The sequence below is a fragment of the Ananas comosus genome, linkage group 4 (assembly GCF_001540865.1).
Source record: "Ananas comosus cultivar F153 linkage group 4, ASM154086v1, whole genome shotgun sequence".
NCBI classification, from domain to species: domain Eukaryota; kingdom Viridiplantae; phylum Streptophyta; class Magnoliopsida; order Poales; family Bromeliaceae; genus Ananas; species Ananas comosus.
This window is the reverse complement of record NC_033624.1, coordinates 711,540-732,935: the sequence shown is the minus strand read 5'-3', so window position 1 is coordinate 732,935 and position 21,396 is coordinate 711,540. Positions and strand designations below refer to the sequence as shown.

Below are 21,396 nucleotides of genomic sequence, written 5' to 3'. Positions count from 1 at the left end.
CTGTAAGGAGTTGTACCATCAAAATTAAATAGTGAACCTTTCGTAGCAGCGATGTTTCGGACCCTTGGATGGAGAAAATGAAGTTCATTAAAAATAAGCACATTTTTCTCATCGAAATTAAAATCCTTTTAACTTCTTGATTCTCAATCTAAATCGCGCCACACCGCAACTAGCGAGTACAAATTCAGTCCGTGAAGTCGGCGGTTTTTACGAAACCATCGCCGATTTCGCTTTCGCACTTCGATACGGTCTGAAACTATTCGAGGGCCTAACGTGCAAAAGAAGCCCTATAAACCCTAACCCCTAATCCACTTGTAACGAGAGAGAGAGAGAGCGCGCGCGCGCGATCATGGCGAGGGTTGCGGCGCGGGCGATTTCGTGCGGTATAACCCTAGCGAGGAGGCTATGCACGGCGGCGGCGGAGGAGGAGGCTGGAGCAGCGGCGGCGGCGTCGGCGTCGGCGTCGGCGGCGAAAGGGAAGGCGCTATACCGGCGGTTGTCGGCGCTGGGGGCGGACCCGTCGGCGAGCGCGGCGGAGACGCTGAACGGGTGGGTGAGGGAGAAGAAGGCGGTGTCCAAACCCGAGCTCATCGGCTACGTCAAGGCGCTCCGGAGGTACAAGAAGCACAAGCACGCCCTCGAGGTAATCTAAAGGGCAAAGGGGAAAACCCTCTCTACTCTCGCTTCCTCATTTCATATCATCATCATGCACAAATGACATATTTTGGACGAGATCAATTCATCGCGCTTCTTCAATTACGAATGCATTGTTCTGCATCAAAACAAACTGGCTTTCGTATGTGTCTTTCTTAGAATCGCTTGCTATTCGCTTAAATTTTCTCTTCTTATTGTTATACATACATACAATTACTACAGCTGATGGATTGGATGGAATCTAGAGGCATGGAATTGTCTCCAGGAAACCACGCAACACGCCTCGATCTTATATCGAAAGTGAAGGGATTAGACTCTGCGGAGAGTTACTTCTCGAGCCTTCCGGACACGGCCAAGAACCAACAAACCTACTGCGCTTTGCTGAACAGCTATGCTGAGCTGAAACTGGCGGAGAAAGCCATTTCGCTCTACGAGAAGATGAAGGAACTGAACTTCACTTCCACTACTCTCATCCACAACGTTCTGATGACCCTCCACATGAAACTGGAGCAGCCTGAGAAAATCCCCGAATTATTCCGAGAAATGAAGGCGAATTCCGTCTCCCCTGACAACTTCTCGTACTGCATATTAATGAGAAGCTATGCTGCGGTGAACGACATTGAGTCAGTCGAGAAAGTTGTGCGGGAGATGAAAGAGGGTAAGGTCGCCTTAGATTGGTCCATTTATAGCAATCTCGCCGCCCATTATAATTCAGCAGGGCTTTACGAGAAAGCTGAAGCGGCCCTGAAAAATCTCGAGCAAGTTATGGACAAGCGAGACCGGATGCCTTTCCACTACCTCGTAAGCCTTTACGCTGGTGCCGGAAACTTACCGGAGGTTATAAGGGTGTGGAAGCGTTATCGAGAAGCATTTAAAAGGCCCACCAACGCGAGCTACTTGATTGTGCTTCAGGCTTTCAGTAAGCTAGATGGTATCGATGCATTAAAGGAGTGTTTTGAGGAGTGGGAATCAGCTTACGAGATCTACGATATGAGGGTGGCGAATCTCGTTATAGATGCTTATTTAAAGAAAGATCGGGTGGTAGATGCTGAAAATATTCGTGAGAGAGCTGTTTCCAAGGGTTATGCCGACTTGCGGACTTTTAATTTATTTGTGGACTATTACTTGAAGAATCATCAAATAGATTTGGCGCTGGAGTGCTTCGAAGCTGGAATTGAAGGGGTGAAGAAAAATGAGAGGAAGCCAACGAAGGAGATTGTCGATAAATTTTTCAGATTCTTTGAGGAATCAAAGGATACAGATCTGCTGGAGTCATTCTGTGAGAGCTTGAAAAAGCAAAATTGTCTCGACGAAGAAGCTTACGAGTCATTGGTCCGGATCAAGGACGATGGGATCGAGCTGAGATCTGAAGCATTTGAATCTGTAAAAAGAGCCATAATCAGTTGATAAGGAAAATAAAAAAGCAGAGATCCTACGTCGTAATTCACAATTTGTTACCTTTCATCCTGAATTCAATGCCAAGAGATTGAAAATCATTCGGTTTTGTAGCAGAATTATATCTGGTTTCTTCAAATCCTTCGACCACAGTAATAGCCTTTATGATCTGGCAACTGAGAACGAAACTGATTCAAATTTTTGCGAGTTGGGTTGGTGATGAAATGGCTGTTTCCGTGTATGCTTGATTTTGGCAATAATTTCTCCAGACGAAGAGGAAGAAATTGCTGAGCTTCATAAACAGTCAGATGTTCAAATTGCTGAGCTTCATAAACAGTCAGATGTACAAGCAGAATCGCTTAATTTTAATGCTTGCGGAGTAAGTTGATGGTATACTACTGCTATGGCTGCTAGAGAGAAAAGAGATTGTATTAAGATAGATGGAAACTGTATTAAGATCTTATCTAGCTTGTAGGAAACCTCTTGAGCTGTGCTGTTATTCTTGCTCAAAATTGATCACATTTGAGAGTTTGAAGATTCGTCTACTTCACATATTTAGCTGTGGATATTCTAAAAAGCTGCTGTATTCAACTCCCCTAATCTATAATAATTTCACTGTTACAAAATACTTTTATGGAGCCTTAAAAATTAAGATATGACTTCTTTCCACTTTTTTCACTATATATTGGATTGAAACTTAATGGGAAATGTAAAATAAAATGACTTGTGGGCACTTCCTTTGGGCATGAATATCTTGGTTTATACTATGCAAGTTAATGTATATGATACAGCTAGTATATTGTATGGTGTAAACTGTTTGAAATCGGCGGTGGTAAATGTATCGTCGCCGTATTCAAATAGGAATAAGGTCATTAGGCCAAGAACTCAAAAAGTCGGCGGAGTGAGATGTCTCGTCGACGACGAATTCTTTTTGCCGGTTCCGTTGACCCTCAAATCCCAACAAAATTCTTAAAAAGCCCTCTCCCCAAATACCTCTCTCTCAAAAAATAATAATAATTTGACACCATATACTCCCCTTGATAATGGGGACGATTTTTTAGCAGATGAGATTAAAGGCTAAGAGAATTATTAAAGAATTATAAGAGAAGAGGAGAGAGGAAAAAGAAGATTTAATAAAAATTAACGAAAATCTAGTATTACAAGTTTAGACTTTAGAGGGGAATACAGGTTAACAAAATTTAGAAATATATAAAAATTATTTTTAAAATAAAATAAGAGTATAATATTTAACCCTTTAAAAAATCATATAGTAAAAAATACAAAATTTAAGATAAAGGGTTGATTTAAATTAACACACTAATTTTTATTTTTCTTTAAAAGAATAAAATTAAAATGACTGTTTTGGATTAATTAATCGTCAGTTAACCGTACCGCGTTGCTATGTCGCGGTACGGTCACCGCCCCGTAAGCGTAACATCCAAACTCTACAGGCAAAAAATCCACCAAAAAATTTATTTTGCGGCGCACGAGTCGATTTTGCATAACGGGTGAGCTCACGGGAGGTGACTAGACTCGCAAAACCACCGCTTTTAGCTACCCATTAACATGTGGCCTGGCCCAATAAGCCCGTGGGCCAATAAGCCCAAATAAGGCCCATAAGCCCAAATAAGCCCAAATAGCTAAGGCCTAAGAAGCCCAATAAGCCCAAATAGCTAAGGCCCATAAGCCCAAATAGGTGAACTATGGGCATGCATCTATAGACGGGCCCAGTACACTTTAAGGGCCCGGTACCTTACATTTTTAGTTTATTTATTTGTTTATTTATTTGCATAATTATGTAAAGGCTTTGAATTTATTTGGAGAACTATTTAAGCTTTAAACTTTAAAATTGAAAATATAGAAACATATATAAGTTACTTTTAAACTTGAAAAGAGTATACCATTATTTAATCCTTAGAAAAAAAAGATATAATTTTAAAATTATATACTGATGTAGATTAAAAAAAACTACAAGCTAAACAACTGGTTTAAATGAACATACTTTTTTAAAAAATTTAAACTAAAACGACTATTTTGAATTACGCACTAACCGCACCATGTGGTCGCGATACGCTCACCGCACAGTGATAATAGTCTAGAAGTTCAGTGAGCAACAATCCACCAATAAATTTATTTTGCAGCGAACACGACGATTTTGTTCGAGAGTGAGCTCACGGGAGGTGACCAGACTCACACAAACGAACGGCCCATGGAAACATGGCCCGGCCCAATAAGCGAGTCGACTTTTGCACTGGATACGGCCCAATTTGGGCCCAAATCGTGGTGTGAAACGGGCCGTAGCTGAAGAGTAGCCCATTAATCTTTAATGGGCCCAGTGCCTTGCCTTTTTTTTTTTTTTTTTTTAAGCTCTTTCCTTTATTCTTGGAATATCTATTTATTATGTTTTGAATTCTTCAAATCCTTCAAGCACAAGAATAGCCTTTATGATCAGGTTACTGAGAACAAAAGTTGATGCGATTTTTTACGAGATGGCTGGTGAAATGGTTGTTTCTGTGTATGCTTGAATTTGGCAATAATTTCGTCAGGAGAAAGAGGAAAAAATTGCTGAGCTTCAGAAATAGTTAGATATGCAAGCGGAGTTGCATAATCTTAATCCTTGCTAAATAAGTTGATGATAAAGTTTATGATCAAGCGTATTGTTGCGAAGAGCAAGTACTGCTATGGTTGCTAGAGAGAAAAGAGATTGTATTAAGATCTTATCTAGCTTGTGCTCAGGGAGCAACAGCACTGTGCTGTTATTCTTGTCAAAATTGATCATATTTGTTAGTTTGATTATTCATCTTCTTCACATATTCAGCTGTAGTTTGCGGGAGAAATCTTCGTTAGTATTCTAAAAAGCTATACTACTCCCTCAAGCTATAATAATTTTACTGTAATCATATTTTTTCTGGGGGGCTTGAAAATCATGACATTTAGGAAGGAGCTTCATGTATTTTAATCTTTAAATTAAGCTGGATTCTCTCAATTTAAGATGTGACTTCTTTTCACTTCTATTTCTGTTTTATTCAAAATGAATAAGAAATGTCAAATGATCTATGTACGCTGTGATATAGTTAGTATAGCGCATAATTTAATGAAAGCCGTTTGAAGTCGGCGGTAGTTCATGTTTCGGCACCGTATTCAACTAGAAATAAGCTCAGTAGGCTAAGAACTCAGAGTCGGCGGAGTGAGATGTTTCGTCGACGTCTTCTGTTTCCCGATTCCATTGACATCAAGTCCCAGGGCAAAACACCACCCCTCCGTGCCCGTTTCCCATTTAAAACCCTAACCCTAATCGCTCGTCGAGGAACAAGAAGAACCCGTTCGCGCATGGCGAAGAACCCTATTCTCCTCCGCCTCCTCCTCCCCCTCCCTTTCCGGGGCATAGCTCCTGCCAGAGGGCTCTCCACCGCGGCGGCGGAGGCGGAGCCGGAGACGGCGAAGAAGGAGGCGACGGCGGCGGCGGCGGATTCGAAGCCGCTTTACCGGCGATTATCGGCGCTGGGCGGGGCGCCGGAGGGGAGCGTAGCGAAAACCCTAAACAAGTGGGTGAGGGAGGGGCGATCGGTGAGGGCCGTGGAGCTCATGAAGTACGTCAAGGAGCTCCGCAAGTATAAGCGCCATACGCACGCCCTTGAGGTCCACCTCCTCCCCTTCTTCTCCCTATCTTGCTCCCGAGTGAGCTCCAAATTTTCTTTTTCCTCCCCCCCAAAATAATGCCTCTTTGAGCTTGAGATCGGTGATCGCATAAATGTTGGTTTATTTGATGTGTTTTAAGCGCTCAAAATTAAATTTTGAATGGTGGTGGATAGTACATTATTATGTTTATCACCAAAAACGAGCCCCTTTTTTCGTTATTTACGTTCAAACAATATTCACTACATCTCCAAAAGGGCCCTTTATGTATTATGCTAAGCCTCTTTATATGCAATGATAAATTCCATGAACGCAGGTCATTAGTTCATCTTCCATTTTACTCTGTGGATTACTCAATTCTTACTAGTAATCAATATCTTTCGACAGTTAATGGATTGGATGGTCAAAACGAGAGGCATGAACATGTCTTACACCAACCACGCAATTCGGCTCGATCTAATCTACAAGGTCCGAGGCATCGAATCGGCTGAAGAATACTTTTCGGCCCTCCCGGAGGCCGCCAAGAACGCGAGAACCTACGGAGCCCTTTTAAACTGTTACTGCACGGCGAAAATGGAGGAAAAAGCTACATCCCTGTACCGGAAGATGGATGAGCTTAGCTTGGCTTCGAGCACTTTGGTCCACAACAACCTGATGTCCCTTTACACGAAACTAGGGCATCCCGAGAAGGTGCTGGGCCAATTCCAAGCGATGAAGGCAAAGAACATCGCCCCGGATAACCTCACGTGTTGTATTTTAATGACGAGTTATGCTTCGGCGGACGATATCGCGAGCGTCGAAGGAGTTATAAACGAGATGGAAGAGGAAGAGAGTGTTACTCTTCATTGGAGCGCTTATAGTACGCTCGCGGGCATTTATATATCGTCCGGGCTCCTGTCGAAAGCTGAAGCTGCTCTCAAGAAGCTCGAAGGGCTTATTGGTTCTCGCGAACGAGAGCCGTTTCACTTTCTTATGAGTTTGTATGCAGGAACTGGTAATCTAGGAGAGGTGAATAGAGTATGGAGCTCTCTGAAGGCTCAATTCACAAAGATCACTAACACAGGCTATCTCATCATGCTCCAAGCTCTGAATAAGCTCGATGATGCTGAGGGGATGAAGGAGATTTATAAGGAATGGGAATCAATCTATGTAACTCATGATGTGAAGTTGACGAATTTGATGATAGGAGCTTTTTTGAGGGGCGATTCGACTGAAGAAGCAGAGGCCATTTGGGCAAGGGCTTCTGAGAAGGGCGCGGTGTTCGACTTCAGGACGTGCGAGCTGTTCATCGATCACTACTTGAAGAGGAGTGAAACGGGGCCGGCTCTGAAGTGGCTCGAGATGGCGATTTCACTTGCGAAGGGGGATGAATGGAAATTGGATAATGAGAAAGTGAACAAGTACTTGTCATGCTTCGAGGAGGCGAAGGATGCCGAGGGGGCCGAGAAATTCTTGAAATGCTTGAAGAGGTCAGGCAGCGTCGATTCTTCCGAACTTACGCGGCTGGCTGTAAGACAAATTCTTCGCTCAGTAGAAGGATGAAAGAAGATAATATTGTAGTGAGTTCTAAAGCAGAAAAGTTACTTGAAAGGGTGTGTAAGCGAGGATCATAATTTTGTTTTTGCTATCAAGCAACGAAATGTTTCTTATCCTACTTAAAATTTTCTACCATGATAATATGTTGAAATGAAATGTTTCGTATGAGAAAATTTCATGTTAATTGCTTTGGTGCTTTTGGGAAATATATGTAACTCAAGCGTTTTGAGAAATAAGAATCGATGATCAAGTCGAACCACAATATCTTTTAAATGGTTACATGCAATATGATATTCAGTGAATTGGAAAAAATAGCATGCTCACACAAAAGGAAAGCAGGAAGAAGAATATCTTACAGGAACTAAACAAAAGAAGAAACCGAAACATCGATTCTCTGCAACGCAGTAGCATAATCTCAACAAATAGAATAAAAAGTAAAAAAAAGAGCAAAAAAGGATAAAGGTACAAAATTATCTCGTATATTCGACTGTTACTCAGCTCATCTGGACCATCGGTGTAAAGGGGACATATTTGGTTCTGGAAACCCAGTAGCCCACGAAGACGGAGAGACAGATGGAGATCACCGACAAGAGCAAGGCGAAGGCGGTCGCCATGTCCCACGAGCTACTCGAAGAACCCGACCGGGAAAGAGAAGTTGCAGAAGTCGATGATGATAAGTCGAGAGGGAGCCAGTTACAACTAGCCGAATAGTGCTGGGACTTGCTATATGGCTGACCGCCTGTCGGGTACCAGAAAGCAAAAGCCACTTTGCTCGGCTGACCGATCGTGAACTGCACATCCTGTATTGGTACGTAAAGAAAAGAGTTGTATTTGGTTTGTCGGTCAATGTGAAATGAAAGCTACCGGAAAACACGTGGATACCTTATGTGATTAACCATTTTTCTTTAAAAGCTAAGATACTGGGAACAATGTTCTATTGTGCTCAACAGACATCATATAAGAAAATTCGGGCACTAGGAGAGAGTAGTTCAGAGGTTTACCTGTTGGAAACGATCCATCGTTCTCAAAGGTCTCGAGAACTCGAAGTAGTAGGTGCCCTTATTGCCTTGATCTCCGTAAGGGCTCTCCTCTTCCAAGAAGCCTGGAGAGAGTGAAGCTAGGTCGCATCACATAGTTAAATATAAGAAGGATAGGAACATCATGTTGTAACCAATTTGCAAATAAAGCATGGGGTTTTTTTTCCCCCCAAATCATCTTCTGAGCAACAAAGTCTCATTTAGCGGTAGGAAAAGATTAAAAAAAAAGATTTAGTTGAAAATCAATCTAGAGAGAAGAAGCCGGAAACTGGGGTGGGGGTGAATGGAAAAGAAATACCTGAATGAAACGTTAGTGAACTGTGCCACCAAGCACCGTGCCAGTCATTTTGAGCATTCGAACTATTCCCTGAAAATGCAGAAGAATCTGTTTCATTGCTTCATGCAATTGAAAACTGTAATTAATTAGCCAAAGAGCTATCTTATATTAGAAAGGAAGAAAGAAAAAAAACAGATAGCAAGTATAAATAGGAACACTACAACTAATGCAGGCGGTGCCTGCAGAAATCAGATAACGAAAGCAAAGGGCATGTAAAAGAAGGAGGAGGAGAAAAGACAGAAATTCGCACAAAAAATACTTGAATATTCTCTAGGTAGAAGCACCAAAACAAGTCAGACGATCAGCAGAAAAAAGAGTATTCTCCTAAGAGAATATCATCTTCAGAGGATCAAAACAGACCCCAAAAAAACTTACCGCCTTATGAGTAGAATGTATGTACCTGCACTTTCAGTATTACGACTTACTACTTAGTTCCTCAACATTTCACTCAAACAATCTAATCCCCAGATATTCGGCTAACTTATTCGATTGTCATCTTTAAAGCATGAAATTACCTTTAGGGCCTAATCCATCAAGGTATTGACAGTGCGGATTCCAGGAATACACATCAACTAGGTGGCCAAACCTATCAAAAAAGAGAACTTTTTGTTGCAGCTCTCAACAGATAAAACTAAAAGTCAAGCCAGGGAGATTGTATCTGATACAAGAGAAAGAAATCAATGATACCTATCACCTCCATTTCCATCCGCGTTGTCAAATATATTACCACCATATAGACGACCAGGAACAGCAGTCCCAATAGAGAAGTGCATAATGTCCACTTCATGGCCTCGACAGCTTTTACTCGTGCATGTGCCGGGCAAATCTTTGCACCCTCCCATCTAAGAACAATGATTTTCAAATGAAAAGTGAACTCTTATGTGGGTAACAGCTTCCATAAGAGAGATAAAATTTAAAAGCACATGCTTATTTTCAAGCAAGCAATTTAATAAGCGGGTGATATCAATACAAACAAAAGCTTACGTTATCATATGAGGCATTCTCGCCAACTTGGAACATGAGAGCTACCGAAGGACATCTCGCATTTTCACTGGAAAATCAAAAGAAAAGGCTAAAAAATTACAAGTCTTGCCATTTGATGTTATTAGAGAATATTGCTCAGCATAAAAATAAAAATGGCACGCGTAAGATCTCTTTTGTAGCAACCACATTAAGTCTCGGCAACAATGGTACTAGTTGAAGTCGATCAACACAAAAGCAAAGTCGTACATATTGGAAGAGAAATTATTACCCTTGAGTGTATGCATACTCGCCATCAATTTGTAGCATAAAGAAAACGTTGGTGCCATCGTGAACAGCCTACAAAAGCATCGAATAATAAGAAACTATATCATTTAAGCAAAACATCAGTTTCTCTTTGCTTTTCTTTTTTTTAAAAAAAATTCAGAGACCGATAGTGACGCGTTGTCAAAGATACACCAGAATCACTGAAATAGCATCTATACTAATAAGATAAATTGGAGAAAATTCATGCCTTTAGACTAGGTTGCTAGATGAAATTGGGAACTAATTTTGGAGAAAATTTAGCTCACCAAAGTTTTCATAATTAACTATTTTATACCTGATCAGTGTTGGCCGTAGGATATAATTAATTTTAGAGTAGTAATAGTCCAATTAGGTCAACATAAACTAGGTTATTAAATGCAGTATCATCGACATTCTAAATCAAACCACAGCATGACACTAAACACCATGAAAATTCCTAGTGTTAGCTATAATTAGCAAAAGATAACATAATAATAGAGCTCGGAAACCGTTCCAATTTCGAATTTTAGGGCTAATTACTATCATAATCTAATAAAGAATTATACAAATTACGCAATCGAATCACTTAACCCCACCCAATCTCCAGCTATAACCCCAATAGTATATAAAAATCAATGGAACAATCCAATTTTTCCCAGAAAAATCATCTTTTTTTAACCCAAAAAAAAATAAAAAAGGGGTTTTTTTTTTCTTTTTTTTGGGAAATACAAACCTTAACGGTCAATTTGCCCTCGCCGTAGGCCTTGTCCTGGTCGGGGTCGAGCGCGGGGAGGAGCGGGAACTCGGAGCCCTCCACGTCATCCCAGTCGTCCACGTGTCCGTCGACCGTTACGATCCCGGGGCGGAACTCGGCGAGGACTCGCACGTCGGGGTTCATCTCGCAGCTGGGGCCCGATTCATCGCCGTGGTGCTCGTGGGCCCCCGCGAGGGAAATCGCCGAGGAGACGAGGAGGAGGGCGACGAATCGGAGCATGGCGCTCGTATCGCCGAGGAAGAGCGAACGGTTCGGAGGAAGCCGCCCCCGAGGAGGACGAGGAGGCGGGCGACGAGTCCAACCTGGAGCTTTGTCCCGTGAATCGGTGAAAAGACGGCTTTGTCCCCGCTCGAGTTTGGGAAATCGCGCGGGGAGCTGGTGGTACTACGGAGAAAATGAGAAGGGTATTTTGGGGATTTTACGCTGGCCTCCTTCGTTGAACAGTGGCTGAGATTGGAATTTGGGGTGATAAATCAGAAGAAGGAAGTGAGGAGTTCCGTGATTTGACTGACGATTACTTCTATAGGGCTTCTTCACAAATTTACTCGTGCCACGTGGGCCGGGCCCAAAAGGCCCATTAGAAACCTCGTCGCACACTCACAGTGGACCAATATCTCAAAGCCCGCTATAAATCAGGCCCGGCCCACAAACGGCGACGAATGCCACGTGGCGCACAAACAGAGGAGCGCGGGAGCCCAATTCGCGGAGACGCACATTCATACCAACCGTTTCCCGCCGAGGAATAAAAACAGACCTATTCCGCCATTTATTCCCATTCTCCCGCTCGTAACGGCCACCTATCCCTCAGTCAATCCCCCCTCTTCTCTCTCTCTCAATACACAAACCCCAAACACAAGAAAAAGGAAAAAAAAAAAAAAAAAATACTAGCAGAGAATAACAGAGAGACAGCAATGTTCTCTGTTCTCCTCTGTTCCTACCCCTTCTCCTCCTCCTCATTCCAATCTTAATCCCCACAACACTTAAAAATCCTCCTCCTCCACCACCACCATGGATTGATCCAGTTTTACCAACCCGCTAGCTCCGCGAGCCCTCTTCTGCGTTGCTGAATCGAGAAAGGTGTACAGGAAAACTCTATCTTCAATTCTCGTTTCCACCCTCCCCTGTTTTCCTGTACGCCGCCCGCCGCCTTTTCCGCCTCCTCTCGCCGAATCCGCGAATTGGGTTTTTCTTCTTCCCCGGCCATGAATTCCAAAACCCAGGTTTTATTCCTGCTCCTCTCCCTCTCCGCGCTGCTCTATTCTGCCGCCGGGGGCGGCGGCGGCGGCGGTGACGACGGAGACGACGACTACGCCCCGGCAGATGCGATACTCCTGAACTGCGGCTCGTCGGCGAACGGCACCGACGCCGACGGCCGTCACTGGGCGGCGGATGGCGACCTCGCGGGCGGCGCCGCCGCCTCGGCCGAGTCGCAGGACCCGTCCCTCCCCTCGCCCGTCCCCTACATGTCGGCCAGGGTGTTCACCTCCCCGTCGACCTACAACTTCTCGGTGAGCAAGAAGGGGCGCCACTGGGTCCGGCTCCACTTCTACCCGTCGGCCTACAACGGCCTGCCCCCGGAGTCGTCCTTCTTCTCCGTCACGTCCCCCTCCGGCGGCGTGACCCTCCTCTCCAACTTCAGCGCCTTCATCACCGCCAAGGCCCTGAGCCAGGCCTACCTCATCCGAGAGTTCTCCTTCCCCCCCTCGCCCGGCGGCGTCATCTCCCTCACCTTCACCCCCTCCGCCGACCACAACGCCTCCTACGCCTTCGTGAACGGCATCGAGATCATCTCCACGCCCGACCTCTACGCCGACCCCGTCGCCCTCGTCGGCTTCTCGGACCAGAGCGTGCAGCTCGACGCCGACACGCTCCAGACCATGTACCGCCTCAACGTCGGGGGCCAGTACATCGCCGCGAGCAACGACTCGGGCGGCCTGAGCCGCGCCTGGTACGACGACTCGCCCTACATATACGGGGCCGGGTTCGGGGTCACGGTGGAGGCGAGCGACAAGACGCGGATCGAGTTCGCGCACGGCGCGGTCGATGGGCCCCGACCCGGCGGTGAACCGGAACTTCAACCTGACGTGGGCGTTCCAGGTCGACCCCAACTTCACCTACGTGGTGCGGCTCCACTTGTGCGAGCTGCAGCTGACCAAGGTCAACCAGCGCGTCTTCGACATCTTCGTGGCCAACGCCACCGCCCAGTCCGGCGCCGACGTCATCGCCTGGGCCTCGTCCAAGGCCGTGCCGGTATACAAGGACTACGCGGCCTTCCTCCCCGACCGCCCCGGCGACGACCAGCTCTGGGTCGCGCTCCACCCCTCCGAGTCGGCCAAGCCCGAGTACTACGACGCCATCCTGAACGGCCTCGAGGTGTTCAAGGTCAACGACTCGGCGGGCAACCTCGCGGGGCCCAACCCGGAGCCCTCGAAGATGCTCGCCGCGGCCGAGCTGGACGGCGCGTCGGCCGGCTCCTTCCGCTCCAAGCCCGGCGAGAAGTCCCACGTCATCACCGGGGCCGCGGGCGGCGCCGCCGCCGTCGGCCTGGTGTTCGCGATCTGCGTGGCCGTGTACCAGCGCAAGAAGCGCGTGGTCGGCGCCGACTCCACGAACAACAACGGGTCCGGCTGGCTCCCGCTCTACGGCGGCAACTCGCACACGACGTCGGGCAGCAAGTCGTCCATCTCCAGCAAGAGCTGCGCCAGCAGCCACCTGGCGAACCTCGCCGCCATCTGCCGCCACTTCTCCTTCGCCGAGATCAAGCAGGCCACCAGGAGCTTCGACGAGTCGCTGGTCATCGGCGTCGGCGGCTTCGGGAAGGTGTACAGAGGCGTCATCGACGGCGGGGTCAAGGTCGCCATCAAGCGCTCCAACCCCTCGTCCGAGCAGGGCGTGAACGAGTTCCAGACCGAGATAGAGATGCTCTCCAAGCTCCGGCACAAGCACCTCGTCTCCCTCATCGGATTCTGCGACGAGAACGGCGAGATGATCTTGGTCTACGACTACATGGCCCACGGAACTCTACGAGAGCACCTGTACAAGACGAACAAGCCGCCGCTGCAGTGGAGGCAGCGGTTGGAGATCTGCATCGGCGCGGCGAGGGGCTTGCACTACCTGCACACCGGGGCCAAGTACACGATCATACACAGAGACGTGAAGACCACTAACATTCTGCTGGATGAGAACTGGGTCGCCAAAGTTTCCGATTTCGGGCTCTCGAAAACCGGCCCGACGATGAACAACCAGACGCACGTCAGCACGATGGTCAAGGGCAGCTTCGGTTACCTGGATCCGGAGTACTTCAGACGGCAGCAGCTGACGGATAAGTCCGACGTGTACTCTTTTGGGGTGGTTCTGTTCGAAGTTCTATGCGCCAGGCCGGTGCTGAACCCGAGCCTGCCCCGCGAGCAGGTCAGCTTGGCGGACTGGGCGCTGAACTGCCAGCGGAAGGGAATCCTCGCCGACATTATCGACCCTCTGGTGAAGGAGAAGATCAGCCCCGAGTGTCTGAAGAAGTTCGCCGAGACTGCAGAGAAGTGCTTATTGGACCACGGTGTCGATCGGCCTTCGATGGGCGACGTGCTCTGGAACCTGGAGTTTGCTTTGCAGCTGCAGGAGAATTTCGAAGGCGGGAAAAATTCGGGCGAAGCTGCAGAGGTCGACAACAGCGCGAGCGACGGGCATTCGACGGGTAATAATTCCACTGCAGAAAGTGGGAGGAGCGAGGATTCTGCTGATGGGCTGAGCACCAGTGTGGTGTTCTCTCAGCTCATAAATCCAACCGGGAGGTGAGGAGGTTTTGTTCTCTCAGAATTATATATGGAAAATGGCCACTCAGAGGTTGGTGAGTGAAAGAAAGAAGGGATTAATTACTAAATATGGGGTTTTCCTGGTGGTGTTTGTGGGAGAATGTTACGAATTGGTTTGGGCTTGTTATTTGTATTTTTTTTTTGTTCAAAATTTGTTTTTGTTTGTTGTAAACAGGCAGGCTCTTGGAATTGATAGTGATATGTAATTGACGAATTGGAAGATCACATTCTAACTGTTATTCAAATCAGTCTGTCTGATATAAATATTTATCTATTCGTTGGCAGTTTCCACTGTTTCCTTAATCCGTTTTTCCATTTTTTTATTCCTCATGTTTGTTTTATTTGTTTTGTTTCCGTCGAAGTAAAAAATTTCAAATCAAAATTTGCGACTGCTCAGCGACAAGACATAAAATGTTGCTAGCAAATTTTCAATTTTCCAACAATAAATGCAGCAATTTGCTTGAACCCCCTTTCTAACATTTCTAACAGACAGCTTACTTTTCTGCCAAAAAAAAAAGTATACAAAACAGTTAAAAAAAAATATCAAGCATCATCAGCAGCAATCAAGATGAGTGTGTAACCAAGAAAGAAACCTGAGAGAAAACCTGCCATAATGCACCAATAGGAAACAACTACTGTAACTAAGCAAACATATTTCTTATTTTTCATACTCAGAAATTTACAATACAAAGACTTTTGAAACAGAACAGCAGCCTCAATCATCTACGATTTCTGTTATTTCTAGATATAAGTTCTCTAGGATGCGCTGCCTCCCCCGGGCCCTCCCAGTGTCAGAACGACATCATGAAGATCGCTTTTAGGCCTTTCCTGTTTTGCTTTAACTACTTGAACCGGCTGAGCGTGCCGGACATAATGACCGCACTCGAAGGCGGCTGACTTTGGCAGCGGTCGAGCATGTACTGGATTGGCATGAGAATTTATCATCTGTCTCGGAGTTACGACACCTGGTCCCTGGTAATTTCAAAGAAAAAGTGATGAATAGTTTTATACAAGGAGTTTTTTTTTAAAAAAAAAAAAAAAAACTAGGGATAAAATCGCCTATGTTTCTCTTGTGGTACAGCTCGATTTCACTTAATCAAGCCAATTCTGACTAAATTTTCTTCCCACTTAAAGGCTACCACAAGAGGGTTACATAAAGGTTTCTCTTGTACCGTAAGAGAAAAAAATGAAATACAGTTTTCGGAAGTTCCTTACAGGAGAAAATAAGACCCCCCTAAATATCTGTCCATTGACAACAGCAGTCATAAGGTATCCGGAATCGAAAGCTCCATCCACAGTTCCACGAACCTCAGCACCCATCTGTATGGCGTACACCCAATCATACAAAAACCCATAAAAGAACTTGAGAAATATAAGATACATGAGCAGTCAAGTTCTAAATCGAGTGATTTCTGGGAATGGCTTACAAATAGGTGAGTGGCAGGAAGCGAATTCGGCTTATTTTCTGCAGCGAGAAACTGCACTTCATGCCTCGGTTGGGGAACACCACGAAGGAGTTGCTCAGTCTTAACAACCCTCGGAGATTCCGTGCCCAAGAAAAGTGTTTCCCGAGAAGCGCTTTTTATGCCGTTCGACAGTTGCTTCTGGTGATGCAACTTGAGGGGAATGAATTGTCGAGAAGCTGAGATAGAGCCATTAGGAGACCTCGACAGTTTCTGAACAGTGTTCTGCTCTTGATCAGATTGTGATGGGGAAGAATGTTGAGAAAGAGAAAGAGAATGCTCCTCCTGTTCGGATTCGATCTCCCACACTCTCGCATCATTTGTTTTCCTCCGTTTCTCACGCATATTTTCTGGAAAAGAAACAAAGATATAATAGAAGCTAAGCTAACAAAAAAGAAACAATTTAGATTTTATGGTACATTTCGAATAATAAAAAGACCAACCTAAACCACGTAGGAGGTTGTTCCTTGGTTCCTTTTCAAGCTCACGGGTTCTTTGATTGAGCTCTCCATTCATCATCCCCGTATCTTTTTGCTGCAAATGTGTTACCAATTAGCACACAATATCTCTTCATACTGTAACTAGGGGTGGGGGAGGAAATAGTCGAAGTGGCGCTCACCATATTTTCTGTTCTCAAGAATTTGCGCTTCTCTTGGCTCCAATGATTACTGAAAATTTTGCACATTGAAATATTGTATCGACCATTAGGATGCTCAGATCCTAATTGCAGAATGAGTAATTCATTCAGAGGCCGTTCGTCCTCCCCACAACTGTCATTAATTGAGAGAAAGTATGATCAGAAAGAAGGTGAATTAAATGATTATTGAAGAATTAAAATTGTCCAAAAATATAGAGTTGGAGTTATTACAACTCACCCTCCATATATGGCTATGTCGGAATTTGTAACTACAGCAGTATGTGAAAAACGTCCATGAGGGTGCTGACCACGAATCTCGAGTTGAGTCCAAGTTCGAGTCAACACATCAAGAACCCAAACATCACTGTAGTACTGTTTATCTCCGACTCCTCCAATTATATAAACCTAGAGAACAGTAACAAAGAAGCTAATATGATCGACTGCTAAATTAGAGGTTTTTTTGGTGAAAGGTCATTTTGTTAGATGCTTACCGTTGATCCAAAACTCACTGCTGCATGGCCTGCTCTTACCCCTGGGGAGGATCCTTGCACTGCGAACTGTAAAATGAATAATTGTTACCATACTCTCATAAAATTCTTTTCATTTTACATTATTAATTCCTAAAATAAATGATGGCAAAGGAGCTATTTATTTATCTTAAAGAGCCCTTACCCTCGACCATGCCATAGTTTGGGTATCGAGCACATCGACTTCCCCGTGATACCGCTCACCACAATCGCCACCATAAATAAAGAGCTTATTTCCAATAGCCACCGCAGTATGACTATCTCTCGGTGCGGGAATTTCCCCCTTCATTTCAGGAGAACTCCATGTCATATTCTTCACATCTAGTACATGAACATCATTCAAGTAATTCGCTTCCCCCTCTCCGCTCCCTCCAAAGATTACCAAATTGTCATCCCCTACAACCGTCGCAGTGTGGCTTTCCCGCGGACAAGGTGGGGTCCCTGTGCAATTAGGTTTGGTCCATTCTTTCGTTTGCAAATCTAATACGTGGAGGTCGTTAACCTTCTTTGAACCGTTTGTGCCTCCAAATACTATCATCTTGTGCCCGACTATGGTTGCAGTATGGCTATCTCGGTTTCCAGGTCTCGGGCCCGTAGTAGTGAGGGAGCCCCAAACCATTGTTTCTAAATTTAGAACCAGTACGTCACTATAGTGTAATCCACCACAACAACCCTGTTCGGAAGGAAAATAATCCTTTCATTTATTTTATATCCGAAACAACCGCAAGGTAAGCAAGAATTTTGCAATAGAGTCGTATCAGGTTATCAACGATTATCGAGTAACACATATTAACAAACAAGAATTACGAGCTCCGACGGAGCTACAATAAGCAGAGTGGTGAGATTAATCAATTGTTTCAACAAAAAAAAAGAAGAGCCTTTTAGAGCAGGGCAGCCTCCAATTCCCTGGTAGTCCGCGGCGGACTCCGAATCAAACATCTGAGGCTAATTCACTTTGCATTTTTAAAATTTGTAAAACTAACTTTTTCTTATCAAATAGCACTGGTTAGTAGTAACATGAAATTGATACCAAAGATCAAACTGGGCTCTCATTTGATGAAATATGTAGTGAGAAATTTTTCTACTTACCATACATTACAAAATATAACATCTAGCTAGACTTGAAAACATGATTATAATCTTAACTCAGCTCAGGTCAGAAAAGCAAACAGATGTAAGAAGAGCTGCAGACTATGAAGTTAAAGTTTAAAGAGCTGAAAAAGACAATTCAGACAAAGCCCCAGTAAAAGAAAATTGAAGAGCCAGTGAGAATATGAGGATGTTATTCAACTCAAGCACACAAGTTACCAGATAATAAAAGAAGCATAAAAAGTATATATATAATATAATATATTGCAGGGAAAGAGACAGTAACACATGTTGCCACACTCATATTTACCCCAAAAACATAAACAGCCCCATCACAGAAGCAAGCAGAGTGCCCCCATCTCTCAGGAGGGTTGAATCCCACCACCTTTGGGTACAGCCACATTGCCTTCCTCCTCTTCACCTCCTCCATTCCTAATGATCCCATCTCTCTCTATCTCTTTATTCCTCTTCCTCTTCCTCTCTCTCTCTCTCTCTCTCTCCCCCTCTCTCTCTAAAGAGAGCAACAACAACTCACTCTATTAAGACCCAAATTCTGTATCTAAACCGGTGAAAAGATTGATGAGAAAGAAAGGGAGAGAGAACAATGAATTTGAAACATAAACATGAACATGAACATGAACAAGGCAAGTGAGAAATCAGACATCAGTGTCTGTTCTCGGACAAGAAAAGATGGGTCCTTTCATGTCCCAAAAACTGCTGTGCCAACCAACACAAGAGAAAAATAGTTGGTAGCAGGAAAAGACTGTTGATATCTATTTTTTCTTAAAAAAAAAAAAACAAAAACAAAACAAAGTTGCTTTGCCCACAAAGTGGGTGCTACAACACAACATTAGAACATAATAATAATAAAAATAATAATAGTAATAGTAACATTAAACATGGGGATGGAAAGAAGAGAGGGGTTTAGAGAGAAAGAAAGAGAGAGAGAGAGAGAGAGAGAGGGGAGTTTGGGGGAGTGTGAGCATTGGAATGTGTGAGGTGTCACAAACTTCTCAAATGCCCCCATTGTTTTAGTTCAAGTGTCTGGGGCTTTCGTTTTTCTTTAAACTCGTCTAACTGAAAATGATGGGGGTGGGGTGGGGACATTGGGACATTGGGCTGTGGGAAATGATGGGAGATGTGTTTTTGGGGTTTGGTGAGGTGGATTTTTCAAGAGAGGGAAATTGGCTCCTAAAACTTCCATGTCTACTTATCTTTCCTTGTCACAATAATAAAGCAACATTGTTATTTGTAGAATAGATGAAGTGTCCGCATCAAATATACGTATTAGAATAAAGTTAAATCATCTTTATTTGAAAGTAATGGTATTTAGCCACATAGCACTATCAATCAGTTTAATTCTATTTTTATAAAAACAGTTATTAACAGAGTCGAATAAATTTTAGTTAACACCGATATTACAAATCTAGTCAAATGTGATATTAATAGAGTCAATTAAGCTTTGCTTAGATCAGCAAATAAAAGCTTTTTTTTTTTTAGAAAGAGATAGCAAGGTAGGTAACTGTTTCATTCATTAAGCGAAATAAACAAAGCATATAAGATAAAAATAATTAAGGCTTTCGAGACAGAGTCAAAATAGATAAGAACAAAGCAGAAAAGAGATCGGGATGATAGAAAAAAGAAGAGAGGAGGGTGAATGAAAGAAAATTAAAGAGAGTTAAAAAGTAGAGCAGTAAGTTGTGCAGTCAAATAATATTTTTTTAAGTTTTTTTTTATTAGAGTACTGCTATTTTTTTATTTTTTATGTTTTATTTGGGAGAGTAGGAATATAAAGTATGAAAACCCCTGATAAAAAGGTGAGTTCATTTATTGATTTCTCTCGCTCAGATGCTTCATTGAATATTTTGGCTTCTTTTAGTGGGTGGATTTGCTTTGAAGGGCACATTGGGATTGATGGATGTGGAGGGGTGGTCTCTCAATCTCTATCTATATATCTCATTTTTCAAAGATAGGGCTGATATGGATCTATACATGTCTCTTCTCAAGATGGCCTTGGGAAAATAAATATAAATAAATAAATAAATAAATAAATAGGACTTCAAACAAAGCAAGGAAAAAAAAAAAAAAAAAGACAAAATTTATTCCTACCTACTTGCTTTTTAGGGTGTTTTTATTTTAACTTTTTGGGGTTTAGGGATGGTGTTTTGGGAAGTGAGAAGCTCTTGGCCCTTCTCCAGAGGGAGGAGTGGGGATGGGTTACTTCCAAATTCAAAGTACATAGTTTATATTTTATGGTTGTAAACCCCATGGTAAAAAGTAGTAAATTTTCGAGCAACTCTCCACTCTCACTAATAAAAGGTCCTTTTCTGTTGTGTGGGCCTGTGGCTCTTGCTAGTAAAAAAATATGATATTTTATAAACAGCTTTTGACATTTAGCAATCCATGAGAGTGGAACAGGATTACCACAATTAAACACAGTTCTTGTTGTTTCATGTATAATATAATAAATATATTTAGCCTTGCTTTTCTTTTAACATCAACGGTCACAATCACATAATATAGTACGTGCAAGGTCGTCAAATGGAAATTGTGGACGCGGCATGATAACACTATTTCAAACTTAGCCAAACAAATTACGAACGTTCACATTGCTTTCTTCGTTTTGTTTGTGGGTATAAAACACTCATCAAAGCCTACAAATCTACAATTAGACACTGTAATTTTTTTTTATTTTGAAAATATAGGTAACATACTATCCGCTTTGTTTATTTTATTTAAAAATAAATTTAACTAGAAATATAAATAAATTAGGATTCCAAACCTGAAACCTCGTGTATCAGTCATCAACTCCTTTATCACTCACGCTAGGGACAGTCGATTAAATATTATAATTCGAAACTGAACCTTAGAGCAAGTTTAGTTCTCCATAAAATTACGGGGTAAAATATTTAGTTCCACGTAAAACTGCTTTATCGTAAAAATATTTTACAGATTGAAAAAATGGTACATTGTCGTTTTCTGCTTCAAAGCTGCGGAAAACGAAAACCAATCGACGGAAAAATCGCGGCTCACTGGCACGTTGCATGCGGTCCACCCGTTGGACCTGACTTTGTGGACCGCCTGAGAGAGGTCCAGGATGGACCGCTCTCTCTCTCTACATATATATATATATATAATATTTTATTTATAAATTTATATTTTATAATTATATATAAAATATTTTATTTTTATTATGGTTATTATTATGTATTATTTTATTTATAAATAAATAATA

General features: G+C 43.4%; 4 protein-coding genes across 4 annotated transcripts; 2 read left to right on the top strand and 2 right to left on the bottom strand.

The window, feature by feature from the left end:
* On the top strand, positions 159-7,427 carry LOC109708681. Its single transcript, XM_020230494.1, is given in 7 exon segments — positions 159-643; positions 877-2,060; positions 2,164-2,261; positions 2,319-2,428; positions 5,143-5,688; positions 6,073-7,168; positions 7,171-7,427. Coding segments are annotated over 7 exon segments (3,456 nt in total). The 5' UTR covers positions 159-349; the 3' UTR covers positions 7,299-7,427.
* LOC109708414 lies at positions 7,486-11,067 on the bottom strand. Its single transcript, XM_020230141.1, has 8 exons — positions 10,595-11,067; positions 9,848-9,915; positions 9,580-9,646; positions 9,283-9,437; positions 9,111-9,181; positions 8,557-8,625; positions 8,223-8,323; positions 7,486-8,021 (listed from the first exon to the last, which is right to left on the bottom strand). The coding sequence occupies exons 1-8, from the start codon at positions 10,853-10,855 to the stop codon at positions 7,716-7,718; spliced, it is 1,098 nt and encodes a 365-aa protein (XP_020085730.1). The 5' UTR covers positions 10,856-11,067; the 3' UTR covers positions 7,486-7,715.
* LOC109708409 (receptor-like protein kinase ANXUR2) lies at positions 11,435-14,719 on the top strand. Its single transcript, XM_020230135.1, is given in 2 exon segments — positions 11,435-12,665; positions 12,667-14,719. Coding segments are annotated over 2 exon segments (2,589 nt in total). The 5' UTR covers positions 11,435-11,838; the 3' UTR covers positions 14,429-14,719.
* LOC109709632 (kelch domain-containing protein 2-like) lies at positions 14,978-19,201 on the bottom strand. The gene is made up of 9 exons (XM_020231942.1): positions 18,472-19,201; positions 17,218-17,745; positions 17,037-17,102; positions 16,784-16,950; positions 16,528-16,678; positions 16,352-16,442; positions 15,873-16,258; positions 15,661-15,765; positions 14,978-15,417 (listed from the first exon to the last, which is right to left on the bottom strand). The coding sequence occupies exons 1-9, from the start codon at positions 18,604-18,606 to the stop codon at positions 15,202-15,204; spliced, it is 1,845 nt and encodes a 614-aa protein (XP_020087531.1). The 5' UTR covers positions 18,607-19,201; the 3' UTR covers positions 14,978-15,201.